This window comes from Papaver somniferum, chromosome 7 (assembly GCF_003573695.1).
Source record: "Papaver somniferum cultivar HN1 chromosome 7, ASM357369v1, whole genome shotgun sequence".
Lineage (NCBI taxonomy): Eukaryota > Viridiplantae > Streptophyta > Magnoliopsida > Ranunculales > Papaveraceae > Papaver > Papaver somniferum.
The window spans coordinates 268,918,352-268,935,621 of record NC_039364.1 but is presented as its reverse complement, the minus strand read 5'-3'; the positions used below and the strand labels follow the sequence as shown (position 1 = coordinate 268,935,621).

Genomic DNA, 17,270 nt, shown 5'->3' with positions numbered 1-17,270 from the left:
GCAAACGATTTGGTATACTCATTACTACTTTTTTCTTTTTTTCAAAATTTATATGTTAAATGGTTATGCTTATTAGGTTTGTTTTGTTTTATGCACGTTTAGACATTTGGAAGTAAGAAGGAGGCAAAGGAATGGCTTATGAACAAGGCAAAAGATAACATGTGCGTGGTAGTTCAAAATAATCATGTTAGTGACACTCGATTTGAAATGATTTGTGAGCGAGGTGGGACGCGAAAGAGTCACGAGGGAAAGAATAGTAAGTACATACGGAAGACGAATAGGAAATACCGAAGCAATACCAAGAAGATAGGATGCCCATTTAAGATTGTCTTCTATAAGCCCGATGGTATTAAAGGTAAAGAGTATAAAATGTATAAAGTTGATAACGGTTGTCACAACCATGATGATCCGTTGGATTTAATTGGACATGTAATGGTTGCCAAGTTAAAACCACATCAAATGCAGACGGTGAGGTCTATGCGGATCCAAAAAGCGAGTGCGATCTTAAGTAAAATAAAGGCGGACGATCCCGACAACTTGTCTTCTTTGTCTACAATTAAGTCGGCCCTAGCTACGATCAAAAGGACTGATTGGGATGGTAGAACGGTCATGCAACAATCGGAGTGGTTAGCGGAGTTACACGGCTACACCTTGAGAAGGGAAGAAAAGGATGGTATAGTGGTTCGTATTTTCTTGGCACATCCCGAAATGATCCAATTGGCTCAATGCTTTCATCAAATTTTGTTGATAGATGCTACTTATAAGACAAACAAGTATAACATGCCGTTGTTGAACATTGCTTGCCATACTTCGGACAAAAACACGTTTACGATTGCATGGGGTTTAATGGATCATGAGAACAATGTGAGTTTCATTTGGATGTTGGAGACGTTGAGGTCCATTTATAACGGTGATAATTTTCCAAGGGTTATTGTAACGGATAACGATCAAGCCTTAATGCATGCAATAGCGGTAGTGTTTCCGGAAGCCCAAAACTTGCAATGTACGTGGCACATTCAATGCAATCAAAACCAATTGCCATCATCATTTCCAAGCTAAAAGACCAAGGAAGGGTACCAAGAGGTCAAAGGAAGAGGATGAGCGCATTAGTAAATTAACCTTGGAAGAACGTAAGGAAGAGGATAGGCTATTTGAAGAAAAGTGGAAGGAGGATGGAATAATTTGGAAAATGTTCATGAAAGCATGGGACAAAATCGTTTGGTCGATGACCGAGGAAATTTACGAATGTAACTTGAAGAAATTTGAGGATGAATACAGCACGGACTACCCAAAACCGGTTGAGTATTGTAAAACACAATGGTTAACGATTAAGGAGAGGTTTGTGTTTGCATGGACATATGAATATCGTAACTTCAAGAACGAGGCGACAAGCATTGCGGAGGGGTCTCATGGTCGACTAAAGAAAATACTAATTGGTAGTCAAAATGGAGTTGTGTCGATCCAAGAAGCAATCCATGAATTCACCAATCGTGATCTCGTAAAGATTAGGAAATGTATGCAATTTAGTGTACACCAATTCCCGATGGAACATATTAAGGAAAAATTGCTTCTAAGGGGAGTTGTTCATAAAGTTTCAAGATGGGCAATAAATCGCATGATGAAACAATTGAAGTTATATAAAACTTATGATGACGAGAATACGGTTTGTGTTTGCAAGGATATGATAGGTATTGGACTCCCATGTCGTCATAAGTTGGGTAGGTATGTTGAAGTGATTGACATCGATGATATTCACCCATTTTGGAAGCAATTAAATTTCACTCCGAACACCCCGGTAGTTGATGGTCCGTCTTTCTTCGAGTCGGAATTGTATGCACGAATAGCCGAGCGTTACGCTACATCAAACGGCACCAAAAAGCAAATATTGATGCATAATTTGGAGGAAGCCCTTCACCCTTGTTTAAGGGAGGTTGATGAACCTATTAAGCAAAAGAACACCGGTAGGCCGAACACCGAAGTGTCGAGGACCATCCAAAGAAAAGAGTTGAAGGAGTATTTGTCTAATAAAAGAATATTGTCTAGGCACGAGTGTTCGGAAGCCGAATTTGAAGATGAGCCGGAACCTAAGAAAAGAGGTCGTCCAAGAAATGATCAAAGTGGACCAACCACCCGACAAGTAAGGCCAAAGATCTCTACAGAGCCTTCTCAAGTAAGTCAACCCAATGTTGTCGAAGAAGTTGTTGAGCAAATGAACGCCTCGCAACAAACCCAACCAATGGAAATTCTTACTATAAAAGAGGACAAAGGTACTCTTCGTTGCCCTAGAGATCTTAATGGAAGACCAAATCGATCCACATATACAATATACAAAGAGTATTTGGAACAACTCCCTCCACTTATCATTCCATTTGTTTTGTCGACCGACGAGGTTGATGGGGATGGAAATTGTGGGTTTCACGTTGCTACGGAACAAATGGGTTACTTTAGAGAGGCGGATATCGAAGATGTCACCCAATGCCAATATTTAAGAAATAAGATGGCGGTACAACTAGTGAAGGACAAGGGTTTTTATATGGAGATGATGAGGCGAGGAGATAGATACGACAAAGAACAAGAGTTCAAAGACTTAGTTGCGCGTGTGAAGTGTCGAAAGGGATTGAAGACAATCGGATCCAAGTATTGGATGACAATGCCTAAATTTGGATATCTCCTAGCGGACGTTTTGAATTGCGTGGTACATTTCTTCGTTCCTCCTATGTATGGACTTAGCATGACGTTTGCACCCACAAGAACGGCTTGCGACGAGTCGGTTAAAGATAGAAGAATCGTAATGGCATTTGTGAATGAAATGCATTTTATCGGTTTAAGAGTAAAGAAAGATTGTCCGTTACCTCCGTTGAGTAAGTGGCACGATTACTTCCCGATGAACCATTGCAAGGATTGGGTGAAACAATATGAGTCCAACATGGTTGATTGGGATCGTGTTATGGACAACAACTTTCCCGCTGAGTTACTCGAATTGATCCCCTCGGATGATGACGATGTTTGATCGTTTTTTTTCGAGGCACGATTATAATTTTTTTTTGAAACTATGTAATCGGAACAACAGTATTATAACACTTCAATACGATTAATCATATTCGGGAATTCCATATTTTATCAAACCGCCGATTAATATTAAAAATTTGAATTTACAGCACTCAAACATCACATGTTATTCTTTTTTCCCAGTCCGAGATGCAACAATCAACGCGGCTTCGAAATGTAGAAACGACTCTCCTCTCCACTTGGAATAAGCATCTTGTGCCGCAAACCTGTCGTCTCTGTGCCTAGCAAGAATACGGTTGTACTCGGTGCACAATTTTATAACATGGTGCACCCTTGAAGAAACATGGGATGGTTCATAATTGTGGCGTGGCTTCTTGTACTTACCAACAAAAGGACCCAATGAAACGTTAATCCAAAATATACGATCGTCCTGTTGTTCTTTGGGTAGATCTTTCACAATGTAATAATTTTTTATCCATTCGGTCTCTTCCTCAACTTGTTTTAATCTTTCTCTATGATGGAATTGTTCTTGACCTCGCTTCTTAGCCTTGATTTCCTCTTCCTCCTCCTCCGTTGCCACTAACGATGGTTTAATTTTTTTGGGTTGTTTGTTCCTTTTTTGTATTTCTTCTTCCCTTGCTGCAATTGATGTAGTTGTTCGCTTGCATCTTCGAAGTATGTTGTCGATTGATGATGGACTTGCCATTGAAAAGGTTTTTCATTCAGATTTGTTACTCAATAATAACTGAGAGGGGTTACCCTCCTTATATAGATTAGAGTTCCAACGGATCTAATTTTTGAAAATATGGCCGTTGAGGTTTCTGAAAATATGGCCGTTGAGGTTTCGTATCATTGGTGCACTACAATCGGTTGTTAACGATACACGTATTACCTCCGAATAAGACATTCGGTGGAAAACTTAAATTCTTATCTACCGATTAAGTTGGTATTTCTAAACACGACTATATTATTCGGAGGATAATTGTTTTGTAAAGTCCGAATGTACGATGGCCCAAAAATCAGAATTTGGGAAAAACTTATACTTTTCAAATTTTGAAATTGAAATAATCGGAAGTATAATTAGTTACCCAAACTTCCGAATATGGGCTGTCTAACATTCTATATTGGCCCTTGGAACCACCTAGAGCCAAGGCGTGGTTTGTTTTGAACTTGCTATATTCGGAGGATAATTGTTTTGTAAAGTCCCGAATGTACGATGGCCCAAAAATCAGAATTTGGGAAAAACTTATACTTTTCAAATTTTGAAATTGAAATAATCGGAAGTATAATTAGTTACCCAAACTTCCGAATATGGGTTGTCTAACATTCTATATTGGCCCTTGGAACCACCTAGAGCCAAGGCGTGGTTTGTTTTGAACTTGCTATATTCGGAGGATAATTGTTTTGTAAAGTCCCGAATGTACGATGGCCCAAAAATCAGAATTTGGGAAAAACTTATACTTTTCAAATTTTGAAATTGAAATAATCGGAAGTATAATTAGTTACCCAAACTTCCGAATATGGGCTGTCTAACATTCTATATTGGCCCTTGGAACCACCTAGAGCCAAGGCGTGGTTTGTTTTGAACTTGCTATATTCGGAGGATAATTGTTTTGTAAAGTCCCGAATGTACGATGGCCCAAAAATTAGAATTTGGGAAAAACTTGTACTTTTCAAATTTTGAAATTAAAATAATCGGAAGTATATAACATTATATTGTCTTCCGAATAAATACTGGCCCCAAAATGAGATTTTTCCTATATCAGAAATTTTGAGATTTTTCAATATATATATATATTCGGTAGTGAGTGTACTTCTGAATACTGTGTGTCTACTTAAATATATTCGGGAGACAAAAAATTCATTAAACTACCGATTATTACCAGTTTGTATCCAGGAAGATATGACCAACAATATTCGGCCGATAACCATCAAATATTTCTCCCGAATACTGTCGATGTTCTTGAGAAATGAAGAACACGACTACATTCGGAAGTAAAGGAGCATGAATATCGCCCGAATCTGGATAAATAACCGAAAACCGTAGAATTATTTTTTCTCGATTCGCCGAATTAAAGCGAAATAAACCCCAAAAATGATAGATTCTTACCTAATTGGGGCCATTTGACTTTGGAGCGGAATTTTTTTTTTCTTCCACAATCGAAAGATAATAGGAAACTGGAAGAAGAAGAGTTGAAATGAGTAGAATTGTTTTTGATTTGGTTTTCATACAGTTTTACCATAAGGGCATTTATGTAACTTCAATATCATATAGGGTACCCCTTAACTAGAGTCTTTGGCTGGGTATAAATTGATGGCCCCTAAATCCTTTGGGGTGGCCCCTAAAAACGCCAGGCTAAAAAGACGCGAGAGATAAATAAAATACTGACTGAGAGCAGGCATAGTGGAGGAAGAATATCATACGTTTCTCACTGGGGTTTGGAGATTGTTGATTGGAATCTAAGGTTAGGGTTTTTGTTTCAGTCTTTAATTCTTACGGATTGGATTTATACTTTTAGTTTATTTGTTTTGGATGTTCCATTCTTGAATTAGGTTTTCATTAGTAATTTTTCCATTATTTCTTCTGTTGGATTTATTGTGATTTCTGCTAGTCCTGAGTAATTTATTTATTCGATCATGAATATTTTTGTTTTCGGATGTGAGTATATTTCGTTTAAGTTGAGATAGTGGTTATTCCATGGAGCTCAAAGTGTGCTATTTTCTATAAATTGAGGCGCGTATTCTTTTTATCTTTCAACAGACAATGTTGGGTTGCATTTTACTTCTGAACATAATGTTTTAGGATTGAACAGTTTAGCTGCCGAGTTAAAATTTAAGGTCCTGATAACCCATTCGACTCATAAAAGACCAAGGCATTAAGAAATTATTCTAATCGGTTGCTAGATGACACTCTACCACAACCGATTGTCCAACAACAACTTTGGAGAGTGTTGGTTTATGAATATTTGTTTTTGGATGTCCGTATTTGGTTTAAGTAGTGTTTATTCATGTAGCTGAATGTTTTATATTCTATACATCGATGTGGATATTCCTTTTAGCTTTTGCAGACAATGTTGTGATGCATTTTACTTCTGAATATTATGTGAATGTGTTTTAAGATCGAACTTATTTGCTACCAAATGAAATTCTGTGCAATATCCTGCTGTTAGTAATTTGTTATGCGCGTTCTTGTTTGTTGATAGGGTATCCTTTGTGATTATTTGCAACCATTATTCTTGTTTTGATTGCTTTGTGTGATATTGGTTTGTGATGTTTATTTTTTATGGGTTGGAAGGTTATGGGGAAAGGCAAAGAGGCAGCTGGGAAAGGCAAAGAGGCAGCTGGGAAAGGTAAGGGAAAGGCAGCTGGCGGTGGAGGAGATGAGCCTGCTGCAAAGGGTAAAGGAAAATCTGGAAAAGCTGCAGATGGGCTTGGTACCTGCACATACGTCAAAGGTATTTTACTCTCGCCTTTGCTCCACTTTGTTTCCTGAATTTATTGAAGATGTTTTCTTATCGTTCTGGGCATGATTAGCACTCAAGATAGGATGGAGGTTTTGTTTATGGTCAAACTGATGATTTTATGAGATGCTTCATTTGGTTGACTATTGTAAGTTTGCTTTTTATTTTTGGTGGCTATGAAGTATTGATGTCTCTTTAATATCACTTGCTAAATGTATTGCTGATTTTCTAAATTCATGCTGATGAATGCTTCTGTTGAAGCACTGGTATTGTGTGGAATGGTGTTTAGAGGCTTCCCGCGGAAAATTGAGTCACTTCCTAGCATCCCCTTATGTTCTTTAGAGTTAAAGACATTAACTTTATTATTTTCCTTCAAATACCCTGGTTACTATCCTCTTCTATACATTTGAAATGAAGAGATTGCAGTCGGAGAAATGGAAAATCTGTATCTCCGTGTACGCGGAAAGTTAGATGTCTAAGGATAAGAACTAAGACCTCTGGGTGCAGATCTATCTTTAATGCTTAGATTCTGATTGCATTTTAACTGTATTTTGTACTTCGGTTATCAATTACCTCATTTAGTGTTCTTATTCTCTTTGCATTTTGCAGCAAGGCATATCCTGTGCGAGAAGCAAGGTAAGATCAATGAAGCTTACAAGAAGCTAGACGAAGGTTGGTTAAGCAATGGAGATAAAGTTCCTCCAGCAGAGTTTGCAAAGGTGAATTTCTTTCCAGAAAATCAGAAGAGATGCTCTTTTGTTAATAGATTTAACACAAGTCACTCAGAAACCTCCATGAAAAATTTAATCTTTTATTAAAGAAGAGAACCGTGCTGACTCCACCGCTGCCAAATTTGATTGTTTTGCTTTTGTCAACACTTTTAAAGTCTATTATGTAGAGATATGGTAGGTCGTCAACCCAAAATTTGGTTAACAAGTTGAATTAGAAAATAGAAACATGGTGAATGTCTGTGGCACATGCTTCAACCTTGGAATACCTGAATCTACTTTTTGCTTGATTTTAAATTTTCCCAGTCAAGTCTGAATTCTGCTCGTGGTTATGAAACTCAGCATAAACTTGCACATGAGAAGTACTTTAGCTCCCTTTCTCAGAGGAAGAAAATGTTTTTGAAGCTCAATTATGACACTCATTCTTTCTGAAGTCAACATCAAGAGAGTCTATTTTGATACCTTCTGAGTTAAACTTTGGCTTGTGTAGGTTGCTGCCGAATATTCAGAGTGCCCATCAGCTAAGAAAGGAGGGGACCTTGGGTGGTTTCCTAGAGGAAAAATGGCTGGACCATTTCAGGAAGTTGCTTTCAACACTGTAGTTGGAGCTACCAGTGCACCATTCAAATCAACGTAAGTATATGCTAGTTCTCTTATTCTACCTCAGAAGTGAATTCCTCTTTGACCATTTTCTTCCGGTCTAAGATTCTAGGTGTGTTGCCTCTATAGAGTAAATTCCTGACATTTGGTGGCCAAGATAAAGGTATAAATAGGTTGTAGGTTGTATTCAGTAGGAACAAAATTATGAAGTCGGCATCTTTATGCCATGTTCTGAAAACATGGATTACCTTGAAAGGTGACATACTCAGAAGAGATGCTTTTTTGTTAATAGGTTTAACATAAGTCATTCAGAACCCTCCATGAAATTGGAAACTCTTGCTTTAGGAAATAAAGGGAACCATGCTGACTCCACTATTTCCGAATTTGATTCTTAGGCTCATGTAGGTACTTGGTAAAATCAACTATGTAGAGATTTGATTGCTCATCAACTCAAAGTTTGGGTAGCAAGTTGAAGTAGGAAAATGGAAACCTGGTGAGCGCCTGTGGCATATGTTTCAAGCTCTATGCTAGTCTCTCTTATTCAACCTTGGAATTGAATTCCTCTTTGACCATTTTCTTTCGGTCTATTCGAAGACTACCTAAGATTCTAATTGTGTTGCTTATATAGAATAAATTCCTGACATTCGGTGACCAATATAGGTTCTAGGTTGTATTCAATAGGAAACAAAATGAAGTAGGCATGTTCTTAAAACTGTATCCTTATACTCTTTGTTTTGTTTTCCATTTCTTTGACATATACATTACGAAGATTTACCTTTAACTTGTGCATGCATTATCAGCTTGGCAGCGTCGTTTTTGTTCCATTATTAAATGTGTTTTCAACTTTTGGAAAGGATTTTGGACCGAAACATGTCGGTCTCATCTTAGTTAGTAGAGGTATAGATTTTGTGCAATATTATGGTTCTTTTTCCCTCCCTTAGTATGTTCTCAGCTTATAATTCTGCACCTTTGCAGGCATGGGTACCACATTATCTTGTCAGAGGGGAGGAAGAATTGATTGGAACCGGCAAAGATTCCAATTTACCCTTCTTATATATATAGGTTAAGAAACATAGTAAACATGGGCTTGTTTCAGTCGTTTATGAGGGCACCTGGGCCTACTACTTAAAAGCATAATGTTATGAAATATTAACAGTTGCATTCAAGGTTCTCCTTAATTTGAAAATCTATTGGGAAATGCGGTTCTTTGTAAATTTCTTATTTTTTGAAGTTAGGAAATTTTGCCATTTAGGTTGAACCATTGCACAAATTCTGACCAAAAACCAAGTTCCTGATCAAAATGCAGTGCTGTCTGGTTGAAGTTTAAATGTGCAGTTGCTTGAAATGATACATTCAATCATGGCTTCACATGCATCTGGAACATCTGTACAAGGTGATACATTTCCACAGTAATTGCACCCATGTTTAACTCGGTTACTCATACTCCAACAAAATTGACAAGGCCAGCTAGAGTACCCAAATTTTATAGCCTTTGAAATAGGAATCAAAATGTGCATAAATGTAAGCATTTGCACTATCAGCTGTACTAAACAATTCATGCCATGGAAATCCAAAAGAAAGCTTCATTATCAACAACTAAAGTGAACAAGTATTTCAAATAGAGCAACTAAAATCACAGAATAAAAGAAAAATTCCTGAGCAGAGATACACCCACAGAACACAAAAATCTCCAACCAACAAAAATAAAATGCTTCAACCCCAGGCAGTACACATCAGTGAGGCAGCCAACTAAATAAGGCAAGGAGAAACTTTAAGCATGATTTATAAAATACAACCCAAATACTAAACATTCTCATTTTTCATCCAACAAAAGGGCTACATTTGGCAAAAGGGAAAAACCAAACTAAATACCTAATTTGTAGTTCTCGAAGTGTCTATAAGTACTCAAACAAGAGGCTCTATTCCAAAAAGGTTCATATAGTTCTCCCCGTGATTGACAATCTTATTTGGCAGGAAAATGGCGTTATTGAGCATCAGCAAATATAACTTATGGTTGTAGTTGTCAGGTAACAATCTTCGAGGGATAGGATCACCAACCACCTGCTTTTCTTCTTTCTTGCATGAAAGCAAACCTCTCTTCTTTCAGCCTCTGCACAATTTCCAATATGCTTGGATCATTGAAACGCTCCTTCACGTACTTCCTTTCTTCGGCCTGTATCTCCTTAATGGCACTTGGATATGGGTTTGGCGGTGGCTTTTCCCCTTGCAGCCGTGCAATTTCCTTCAGTCTTTTGTAAGCAGCCTTCCTTGCCTTCCTCTTTTGCTGATATTCCATCTACACACCAGAACATGACAAAGTAATTGTAGATAAGGCAAAATTGACAGTATTTGTTTAGAGAGACAGAGTACATACATCAGCTACCGCCATGGCTTCCTCTTCACTAACTCCCTGCTCTTTCAGTTCAAGAACCCTCCAACCGAAAATACGAGCTGGAGGGGGATCAGTACCACTGAACCTGGGGGACCATTAGCGCAAAGAAGTCAGAGAGCATAGAGATACATGATTTCTCTACCCAAAACAAATCTTAAACACAAGAAAATGAATCTACTCTTTCTCTATCTACCAAGCATGAATTACTATTTTAGCGCAGCAACTACCAAATGACAGACTTCTCATATCATATCAGACGGTGAATCCGAAATCCGAAATCCAAAGTCATTTCCAGTAGCAAGTACCGGGTCGACTAGAGAAAATCTCCTAAGAGTTGAACATAGGTTTTACGCCGGCCTGTCCAAGTACCGGACTTCTCATATCATATCAGACGGTGAATATCACCTTAAATCTTAAGCAGAATGTAATTGAATATACAAAGGTTTGGAAAGATTCAAAGTTCAGACAGTAATGCTGAACACTATACCATTATACTAAAAGACTTAACTTTGTGCTGTAAAGTAGAGCTAGGAATTCAAAACAATGTTAGGACTGACACAATCGGCTAGTAACTCAAGTGGTGTTAGGATCCGAACCTAATGTGCAAAAAATCTCCATAAGATATTCAAAGAGGCTATCAATCATGAGTCCAATGTTTAGTGATGGTATTATTTATCACAGTTATTTTCAGATACTGAAATAAGTCAACTATCAAAGCCTTATAGTAACTATTACGATAGATAACGACTATTCAAAAAGAACTTTACAAAGTAGAATCTCGAAATTGAGGAGATGATACCTGATTGGATCTTCATGTAACGAGTCTGGGTGCTTTTGAAAGAATTTTTTCACATATACATCCTCAGGGAGAGAAATCCTTTCAGATTTACCATTAGTTCGAGGAAATGTAACAGGTGGATTTCTACATCATATACGAAAAGGAGAAACATTGTTAGAAACTACCAGTTCACCCCTAAACTTTTAGTCATCAATAACTCAGAGTTTTTAGGAATATCTTTTGATATGTATTCAAACCCTTGTACCATTTTCATCTTATCTAACAAATGTCTAACAGCCAAACAACAAAATTACTTCATTTCTAAAGAGAAAATATCATAGAGAGAGATCAGGGTATAGAAAAGTAAGAACCAGTTGGCTTGCTCATCGGTATTTTAATTTTATTAATGATTGATGAGTTCATTTTCATCTCAATCCAACTATTAATTCTCTCTCTACACCTTCCACCAACTCATTTTCATCCCAATTCAGCAACTAGGGTTGTGAAGTCAGAGTCAGGGATCGAGATTTTCATAGACGCGGTTCTAACTCTGAAACTCATTCACAAAATGATCAAGAAGCTGTTCTTAAAGCTGTAAGATCAGAACTCGAGGGCTTTCAGTAACAAAAATGCTAAGATGACAATAACATATTTAATGTACTTAAAATGGGTTTTCAGTTTAGCCGTTCTATTCTTAATTCCAGATATTACTCAATATACTGTGTCGTCAATCCCCCTAATTTCCATGCACATTTACAGAACTAATTCATATATGCCAATCTATACCAACATCAATAATATAAATGAAATTGAACCAATAACTTAAGAAATTAAAAGTAACCATGGTGTTACTTTTGATGCTATAGAATTCGAATCAACAAAGCTGCATCAACCTAATTGACGAAATCCCACCAAAAACTTGGAGCTGAAATTTGAAATTTTGAAATGATCGAAAACTCAAATTCAGAAGCAACAATTATAATGGGGGTTGAGACAGAGAAATGAATCTCAATTTTATAAAAAAAATGAAATTTTTACACTACAAGAGCAGAATTTGACATAGAGAATGAAGGAGAAACACAAACTGAAAAAATGAAACTGAACATTGCTTACTCTACCAGTCATACCATAGACCAAATCTGCTTATTGTGCATTTGGTTTTGGATTAGTGTTAGTTGAATATGGCACTGGATTCTTTCCGCCATTCAAAACATCATAAGTTCCGGTCATAATGTTGTCAAAGTGATCTTATGTAATTGGTCCAACACTAGCAGTAACCTATGATTTTTTGATAGTCATAATAATGTTTCGCACTTCCATTTCAGCTGTCCTAAGCAACAAACTGGAGCTTAGGGGGAGCTGAACTTGATAAACTTCAGCTGCGAACTCGGGTCAGGTGGTATATGTAGTGATCAAAAGCAGAGATTACAAGTTTTGGGGGGTTTTCAGATTCCCACTTCAAGACATTGGAGCTTATGATTTAAGCATTGCACTTTAAGAGTCAGTTCTTTCCTTCCACATTCTAATCTAGGGTTTTTGAATTTCAAATAAAATTGGAGTTTAGGCTTCTGAACAACCAATTTTGAGGTTCCTAATTTCATCAAGGTTTAACTAAAAGGTGGACTCATATATATGCAAATCTGCCCTAATACGTATTCAATTCAAAAACTCAGATGAACAAATTAAACTTCATTTGCTTTAACCTAAATGATTTTCAATTCAAAAAAAAATCCTGATCGTAGAAATGAGAGAGATCACATACTCTTCCATGGCTTTTAACCATAATGGCTTTGCTTTAGCGAGTCCCTTAACGAGTTTCCTTGTCTTCGTAAGCAAATCGCCTTTCATGAACGACATCCTCCTCCTCTCCTTACTTTCTTTCTCCCTTTCAGGGTTCACTGGTTTAAGTTCTGAACCCTGAAATCTATTGTTTCGAAGCAGGAATAAAAAGTTCAATAAAAAAGGCCCAACTAGAAATGAACCGGTATTGATTTGACCCCAGAAATCGGTGTCGGTGGACTGTACTAAAGCGGTCCTAATTTGAACCCTGAAATTCTATAATTGCTTCAAGCACTGAAGAAGAAAACTATTATATTTATTTGAGATCATCTTCTCAGATGAGGAGGAGTTGAATTTAATGGATATGAAGAGACCAAGGAAGCAATTATTATCACCTGAAAATTCATCACCAGATTCAAAAACTGATTCAATTTCAAGATTTGGAGGGGAGAAGAAGAATGGGTTTAATAAAGTGAGATCAATGGGGATCTTAGTAATGATATTACCAGTTTTGGTTTTGATATCAGTGGTTTATCGTAACCCACGATTCTCTGGGTTTGTACACGCAAGGGAATTGGAAGTATTTACTAATAAAGGTACCATTTTCATGCTAATTCATTTACGCACTTGAGATTTTGCATGATCTTAATTAGGTTAATTTAATGCACTTGGATCCAAACCCTAGGTTTAGATTGCTTAATCTTGTCGACATTAATGGTAATGATCATTTGATGATTCTTTCTTTTTATCTATTAGGAAAGTCATTTATGCAGAAAAATTGATCATTTGGGGATTATGTCATTTATTGGATTGTGTAAACCCTGGTGATTCTTTTGAGATTTTAGCAAAGCTTGTAGTTAAGTGCATGATGATTCTTTATTTTATCAATTAGGATAGTTATTTATGCGAAAAATGTGAATCGATTCTCTGGGCTAGTAGTTAAGTGCATGAACAAATGATACATTGTTTGCAAATCTTATGGTTACATCCACATTGCGCTTCTGTTGGAAAGATCAATGCAGGCATTACCTTGTAATATGAATGGAATTCGAGTATTTGAATAGTAGACGAAATTGTGCCACCTCTTGGTATTGTCATTTTGTTACTAACTTCAAATACATTACGATTTCTGAGCTGTTTTTAGTTCAACTTTTCTAAAAGGATGCTATTCAGTTATCGTTAGATCCACATTGTGCACTTCTATTGAAAAGATCAATGAAAGCATTACTTTGTAATACAAATGGAACTCGAGTATTTGAATAGTAGAGGAAATTGAAATAGCTTCGTGCAACCTCTTGATACTGTCATTGTGTTACTAACTTCAAATTTAGTATGATTTAATAACTGTTTTTAGTTTGACTTATCTAAAAGTGTGCTATTTGGAAGTTATGGTTAGATCCACATTGCCCGCTTCTCTTCCTCCTCCGTGTAATTATGTCGGCTGTTGCTTATAAATTATACATTTTCTACCCTTCTCGTGTAAACATCAATCCGGGAATTGCCTAGTAATAGAGATGAAACTTAAGCTTGAAATAGCTCATACGATATATTTTGTTCAGCCTCTTGGTACAGTCGTTGTGTTGCTAACTTCAACTTCATTATGATTTATGAACTGTTTTAGTTTGACTTTTCAAAAGTATGGTATTCGTAAGTTTTGGTTTGTCTTCATTCACTTGTTTAGTCGTTAATTTGGATTTTGTTTCCAACTTGAAGTTTCAGAAGGTGATTCAACTAAACCTGTCACTGAACAGAAAGACAAACTCCTCGGTGGACTTCTTATTGCTGGGTTTGATGAAGAATCTTGTCGAAGTAGGTACGAGTCTGCCTTATATCGAACAACATCACCCCACAAACCTTCTACTCATCTTCTTGACAGATTAAGGAATTATGAAGCTCTTCATAAACGTTGTGGTCCGTACACTGAATCTTACAACAAAACAGTAGAAAAGCTCAGATCCGGATATGCCATTGAACCTACAGATTGCAATTACTTGGTATGGGTAGCGTTTAGTGGCTTAGGGAATCGGATACTAACACTAGCTTCAGCATTTTTATATGCTCTTCTCACGAACCGGGTTCTACTTGTTGATCGAGGTAAAGACATGGCTGATCTCTTCTGTGAACCATTTCCTGAGATGTCATGGTTATTACCACTTGACTTCCCTCTTAATCAGTTCGACAGTTACGACCAGAAATTTCCACGGTGTTACGGGAATATGGTGAAAAAGAAAATGCTAAACAAACCAAAAACCTCATTGCCGCCATTTATGTATCTTCATTTAGTCCATGATTATGATGACCATGATAAACTTTTCTTCTGTGATCAAGATCAAGCTCTTCTTCAGAAAGTTCCTTGGTTGGTCATGAAAACAGATAACTACTTTGCTCCATCACTCTTCTTGATACACTCTTTCGAAGAAGAATTGAGTAACCTTTTCCCGGACAAAGGAACAGTTTTCCACCACTTGGGTCGATATCTTTTTCACCCATCAAATCCTGTATGGGGATTGATTACTAGATACTACCAAGCTTATTTAGCCAATGCAGATGAAAGGCTAGGAATTCAAGTGAGGGTCTTCGATACTGGAGCCGGCCCGTTTCAGCATGTTTTGGATCAAATATTAGCATGTGCACTGAAAGAGAAACTGCTTCCAGAAGTTAACAAACGCGAACCAGTTCTTTACCCCACTGGAGATCGAAAGTCTAAAGCTGTTCTGTTGACATCTTTAAGTGCTGGCTACTCTGATAATATACGAGACATGTACTGGGAATACCCTGCGGTGAATGGTGAAGTTATCAGTGTTTACCAGCCAAGCCATGAAGAATATCAACAGACAGAGAAAAAGGACCATAACAGAAAAGCGTTGGCAGAAATGTATTTGTTGAGTTTAACTGACAAGTTGATAACAAGTTCATGGTCGACATTTGGATACGTGGCGCAAAGTCTTGGTGGATTGACGCCATGGATTCTTACGAAACCTGAAAACAAAACTGTTCCTGATCCCCCTTGTTTCCGGGACATGTCAATGGAGCCTTGTTTCCATGCACCTCCATTTTACGACTGCAAAGCAAAAACAGGCACTGATACAGGCGCGATTGTTCCTCATGTGAGACACTGTGCGGACATGAGCTGGGGCCTTAAATTGGTTGGGAGGAATGAATTCTAACTTCAATGCAGACGATTATTGTTGTTGTCAGATGTAAGTGAGAGTAGGAATTTTGATACTTAGTTATGTTTGTATCTATACATTATTTTGTGCAGGAATCTCAGCTACCTGCTGCAGTGAAGGAACTCACGACCCTAAGAAGACGCAAAAAGTAATTTGGAGAGGTGTTTTTCGATGTGGTATAACTAGGAAAATTCTTGTCATTTATATCCCATAAACATAGAGGATTCTAGTTTGACGCCGCGCCTTTGTTCAAGTGGTGTGGTTCGGTAAGAGACTGTAACGAGTGTCAAAGCTAACCAGCATGTTGCTGCTATAGCTAGCTAATTTTGGTTTCAAATTTTTAACATAGTTTTGCTTGTCAGTTTGTTCCTGGACTTGTTTATGTTTGGCAGACAACAGAGTATTTAGCGTAAAAAGTCTGTATATCTTGGTTTTCAGAACCCGAATTTTTTCTCAAGGACTTGATTCATAAAGCTCTTAATCAGTCTTTGGCCGTTATGGAAAACTCGATTTATAGAAGTCTTTGAAAAGAATAATGTTTCTCCCATATTCTGCCGTGCATAACATTCGCGCATGCTTCAAAGTCAAATAGGTGTGCTCGAGGACTTTGCAACATTTTCTGGCTTGGAAACTCGGCAGCAGAAAGTTCTCTTTTTATAGTGTCGAGACTGTTTGAAAGGAGCTTAATGAAAGGATTTTTGGAAGTAGATACTGTATAAGACAATCTCTGAATTGTGGCACTTAAATTTGGACATTTTCTTCTTCTTTCCCGGTTGGTCCTGCACATTTTGACCGGAAAACATTTATTGGGTGTCTAACACGTCCTGAGAAGTTATTCTTCGACTTGACTAATAACCTGTCTGGATGTTACTTTAAAAGTTAGCTTTTTAACTTTTGGAAACGAAAATGTAAGAAGCTAATTTAAAGACACAGTTTCAGAATGATTTTTAGAAGCAAAAAAATAACAACATTTTGTATAACAAAGACATCTTCTTTCTTTTTTTTTTGTATCCAAACAAGTTGTAAGTTAATAAGTCCAAAACGATAACATCATGTTTGGATGTTATTTCAGAAGTTGTTTTTTTGACTTTTATAAGAGCAAGTCTTACGGTGGAATCCAACATATTTCAAGTGTGGAAAAATCATGGAATGTCAAGTCTAATGGCTTCCAAGTTGGGGTTTTCCACATAACATCCAAGCAAGGTTCCACCGTTTCGTGGAAGGGTTCGTGGAATCCATCTGAACGCTAATAAGAATAGCGCTAAACGCTATTCTTAATAGCGCTAAGAGAACACTATTAAGAATAGCGTTTTTTTTTGTCCATAGATTTAGCATGAGTTGTTGAAATCTAAC

The 17,270-nt window shown here is 37.2% G+C and overlaps 3 protein-coding genes across 4 annotated transcripts; 2 read left to right on the top strand and 1 right to left on the bottom strand.

Annotated features, from left to right (window-relative positions):
* The first annotated feature begins 5,349 nt into the window (after nucleotides 1-5,349).
* LOC113300396 (peptidyl-prolyl cis-trans isomerase NIMA-interacting 4-like) lies at nucleotides 5,350-9,012 on the top strand. Of its 2 annotated transcripts, XR_003335773.1 has the most exons (6): nucleotides 5,350-5,474; nucleotides 6,305-6,464; nucleotides 7,080-7,189; nucleotides 7,689-7,831; nucleotides 8,599-8,695; nucleotides 8,774-9,012. XR_003335773.1 is itself a non-coding variant. In XM_026549622.1 (5 exons), exons 2-5 carry the CDS (start codon nucleotides 6,308-6,310, stop codon nucleotides 8,814-8,816), a joined length of 453 nt encoding a protein of 150 aa, XP_026405407.1. In that variant the 5' UTR covers nucleotides 5,350-5,474; nucleotides 6,305-6,307; the 3' UTR covers nucleotides 8,817-9,012. The 2 variants fall into 2 exon arrangements, 1 of the variants encoding a protein (XP_026405407.1); XM_026549622.1 differs by lacking the exon at nucleotides 8,599-8,695.
* Nucleotides 9,013-9,367: 355 nt separating this feature from the next.
* LOC113300395 lies at nucleotides 9,368-12,895 on the bottom strand. Its single transcript, XM_026549621.1, has 4 exons — nucleotides 12,731-12,895; nucleotides 10,990-11,112; nucleotides 10,173-10,275; nucleotides 9,368-10,094 (listed from the first exon to the last, which is right to left on the bottom strand). Exons 1-4 carry the CDS (start codon nucleotides 12,823-12,825, stop codon nucleotides 9,849-9,851), a joined length of 567 nt encoding a protein of 188 aa, XP_026405406.1. The 5' UTR covers nucleotides 12,826-12,895; the 3' UTR covers nucleotides 9,368-9,848.
* Nucleotides 12,896-13,039: 144 nt separating this feature from the next.
* On the top strand, nucleotides 13,040-16,398 carry LOC113300394 (galactoside 2-alpha-L-fucosyltransferase-like). Its single transcript, XM_026549620.1, has 2 exons — nucleotides 13,040-13,343; nucleotides 14,461-16,398. The coding sequence occupies exons 1-2, from the start codon at nucleotides 13,106-13,108 to the stop codon at nucleotides 15,912-15,914; spliced, it is 1,692 nt and encodes a 563-aa protein (XP_026405405.1). The 5' UTR covers nucleotides 13,040-13,105; the 3' UTR covers nucleotides 15,915-16,398.
* Nucleotides 16,399-17,270: the final 872 nt, after the last annotated feature.

What these genes read in the sequence shown, in the direction of transcription:
- LOC113300395 (XM_026549621.1), bottom strand. Translation starts at nt 12,825, where the DNA reads ATGTCGTTCATGAAAGGCGATTTGCTTACGAAGACAAGGAAACTCGTT. An exon ending in TGGTTAAAAGCCATGGAAGA is followed by an intron (nt 11,113 to 12,730) that starts GTATGTGATCTC and finishes TATATGATGTAG; the next exon opens with AAATCCACCTGTTACATTTC. An exon ending in AAGCCATGGCGGTAGCTGAT is followed by an intron (nt 10,095 to 10,172) that starts GTATGTACTCTG and finishes TCTGGTGTGTAG; the next exon opens with ATGGAATATCAGCAAAAGAG.
- LOC113300394 (XM_026549620.1), top strand. Translation starts at nt 13,106, where the DNA reads ATGGATATGAAGAGACCAAGGAAGCAATTATTATCACCTGAAAATTCA. An exon ending in GGAAGTATTTACTAATAAAG is followed by an intron (nt 13,344 to 14,460) that starts GTACCATTTTCA and finishes TCCAACTTGAAG; the next exon opens with TTTCAGAAGGTGATTCAACT.
- LOC113300396 (XM_026549622.1), top strand. Translation starts at nt 6,308, where the DNA reads ATGGGGAAAGGCAAAGAGGCAGCTGGGAAAGGCAAAGAGGCAGCTGGG. An exon ending in TACCTGCACATACGTCAAAG is followed by an intron (nt 6,465 to 7,079) that starts GTATTTTACTCT and finishes TGCATTTTGCAG; the next exon opens with CAAGGCATATCCTGTGCGAG. An exon ending in CTCCAGCAGAGTTTGCAAAG is followed by an intron (nt 7,190 to 7,688) that starts GTGAATTTCTTT and finishes TGGCTTGTGTAG; the next exon opens with GTTGCTGCCGAATATTCAGA.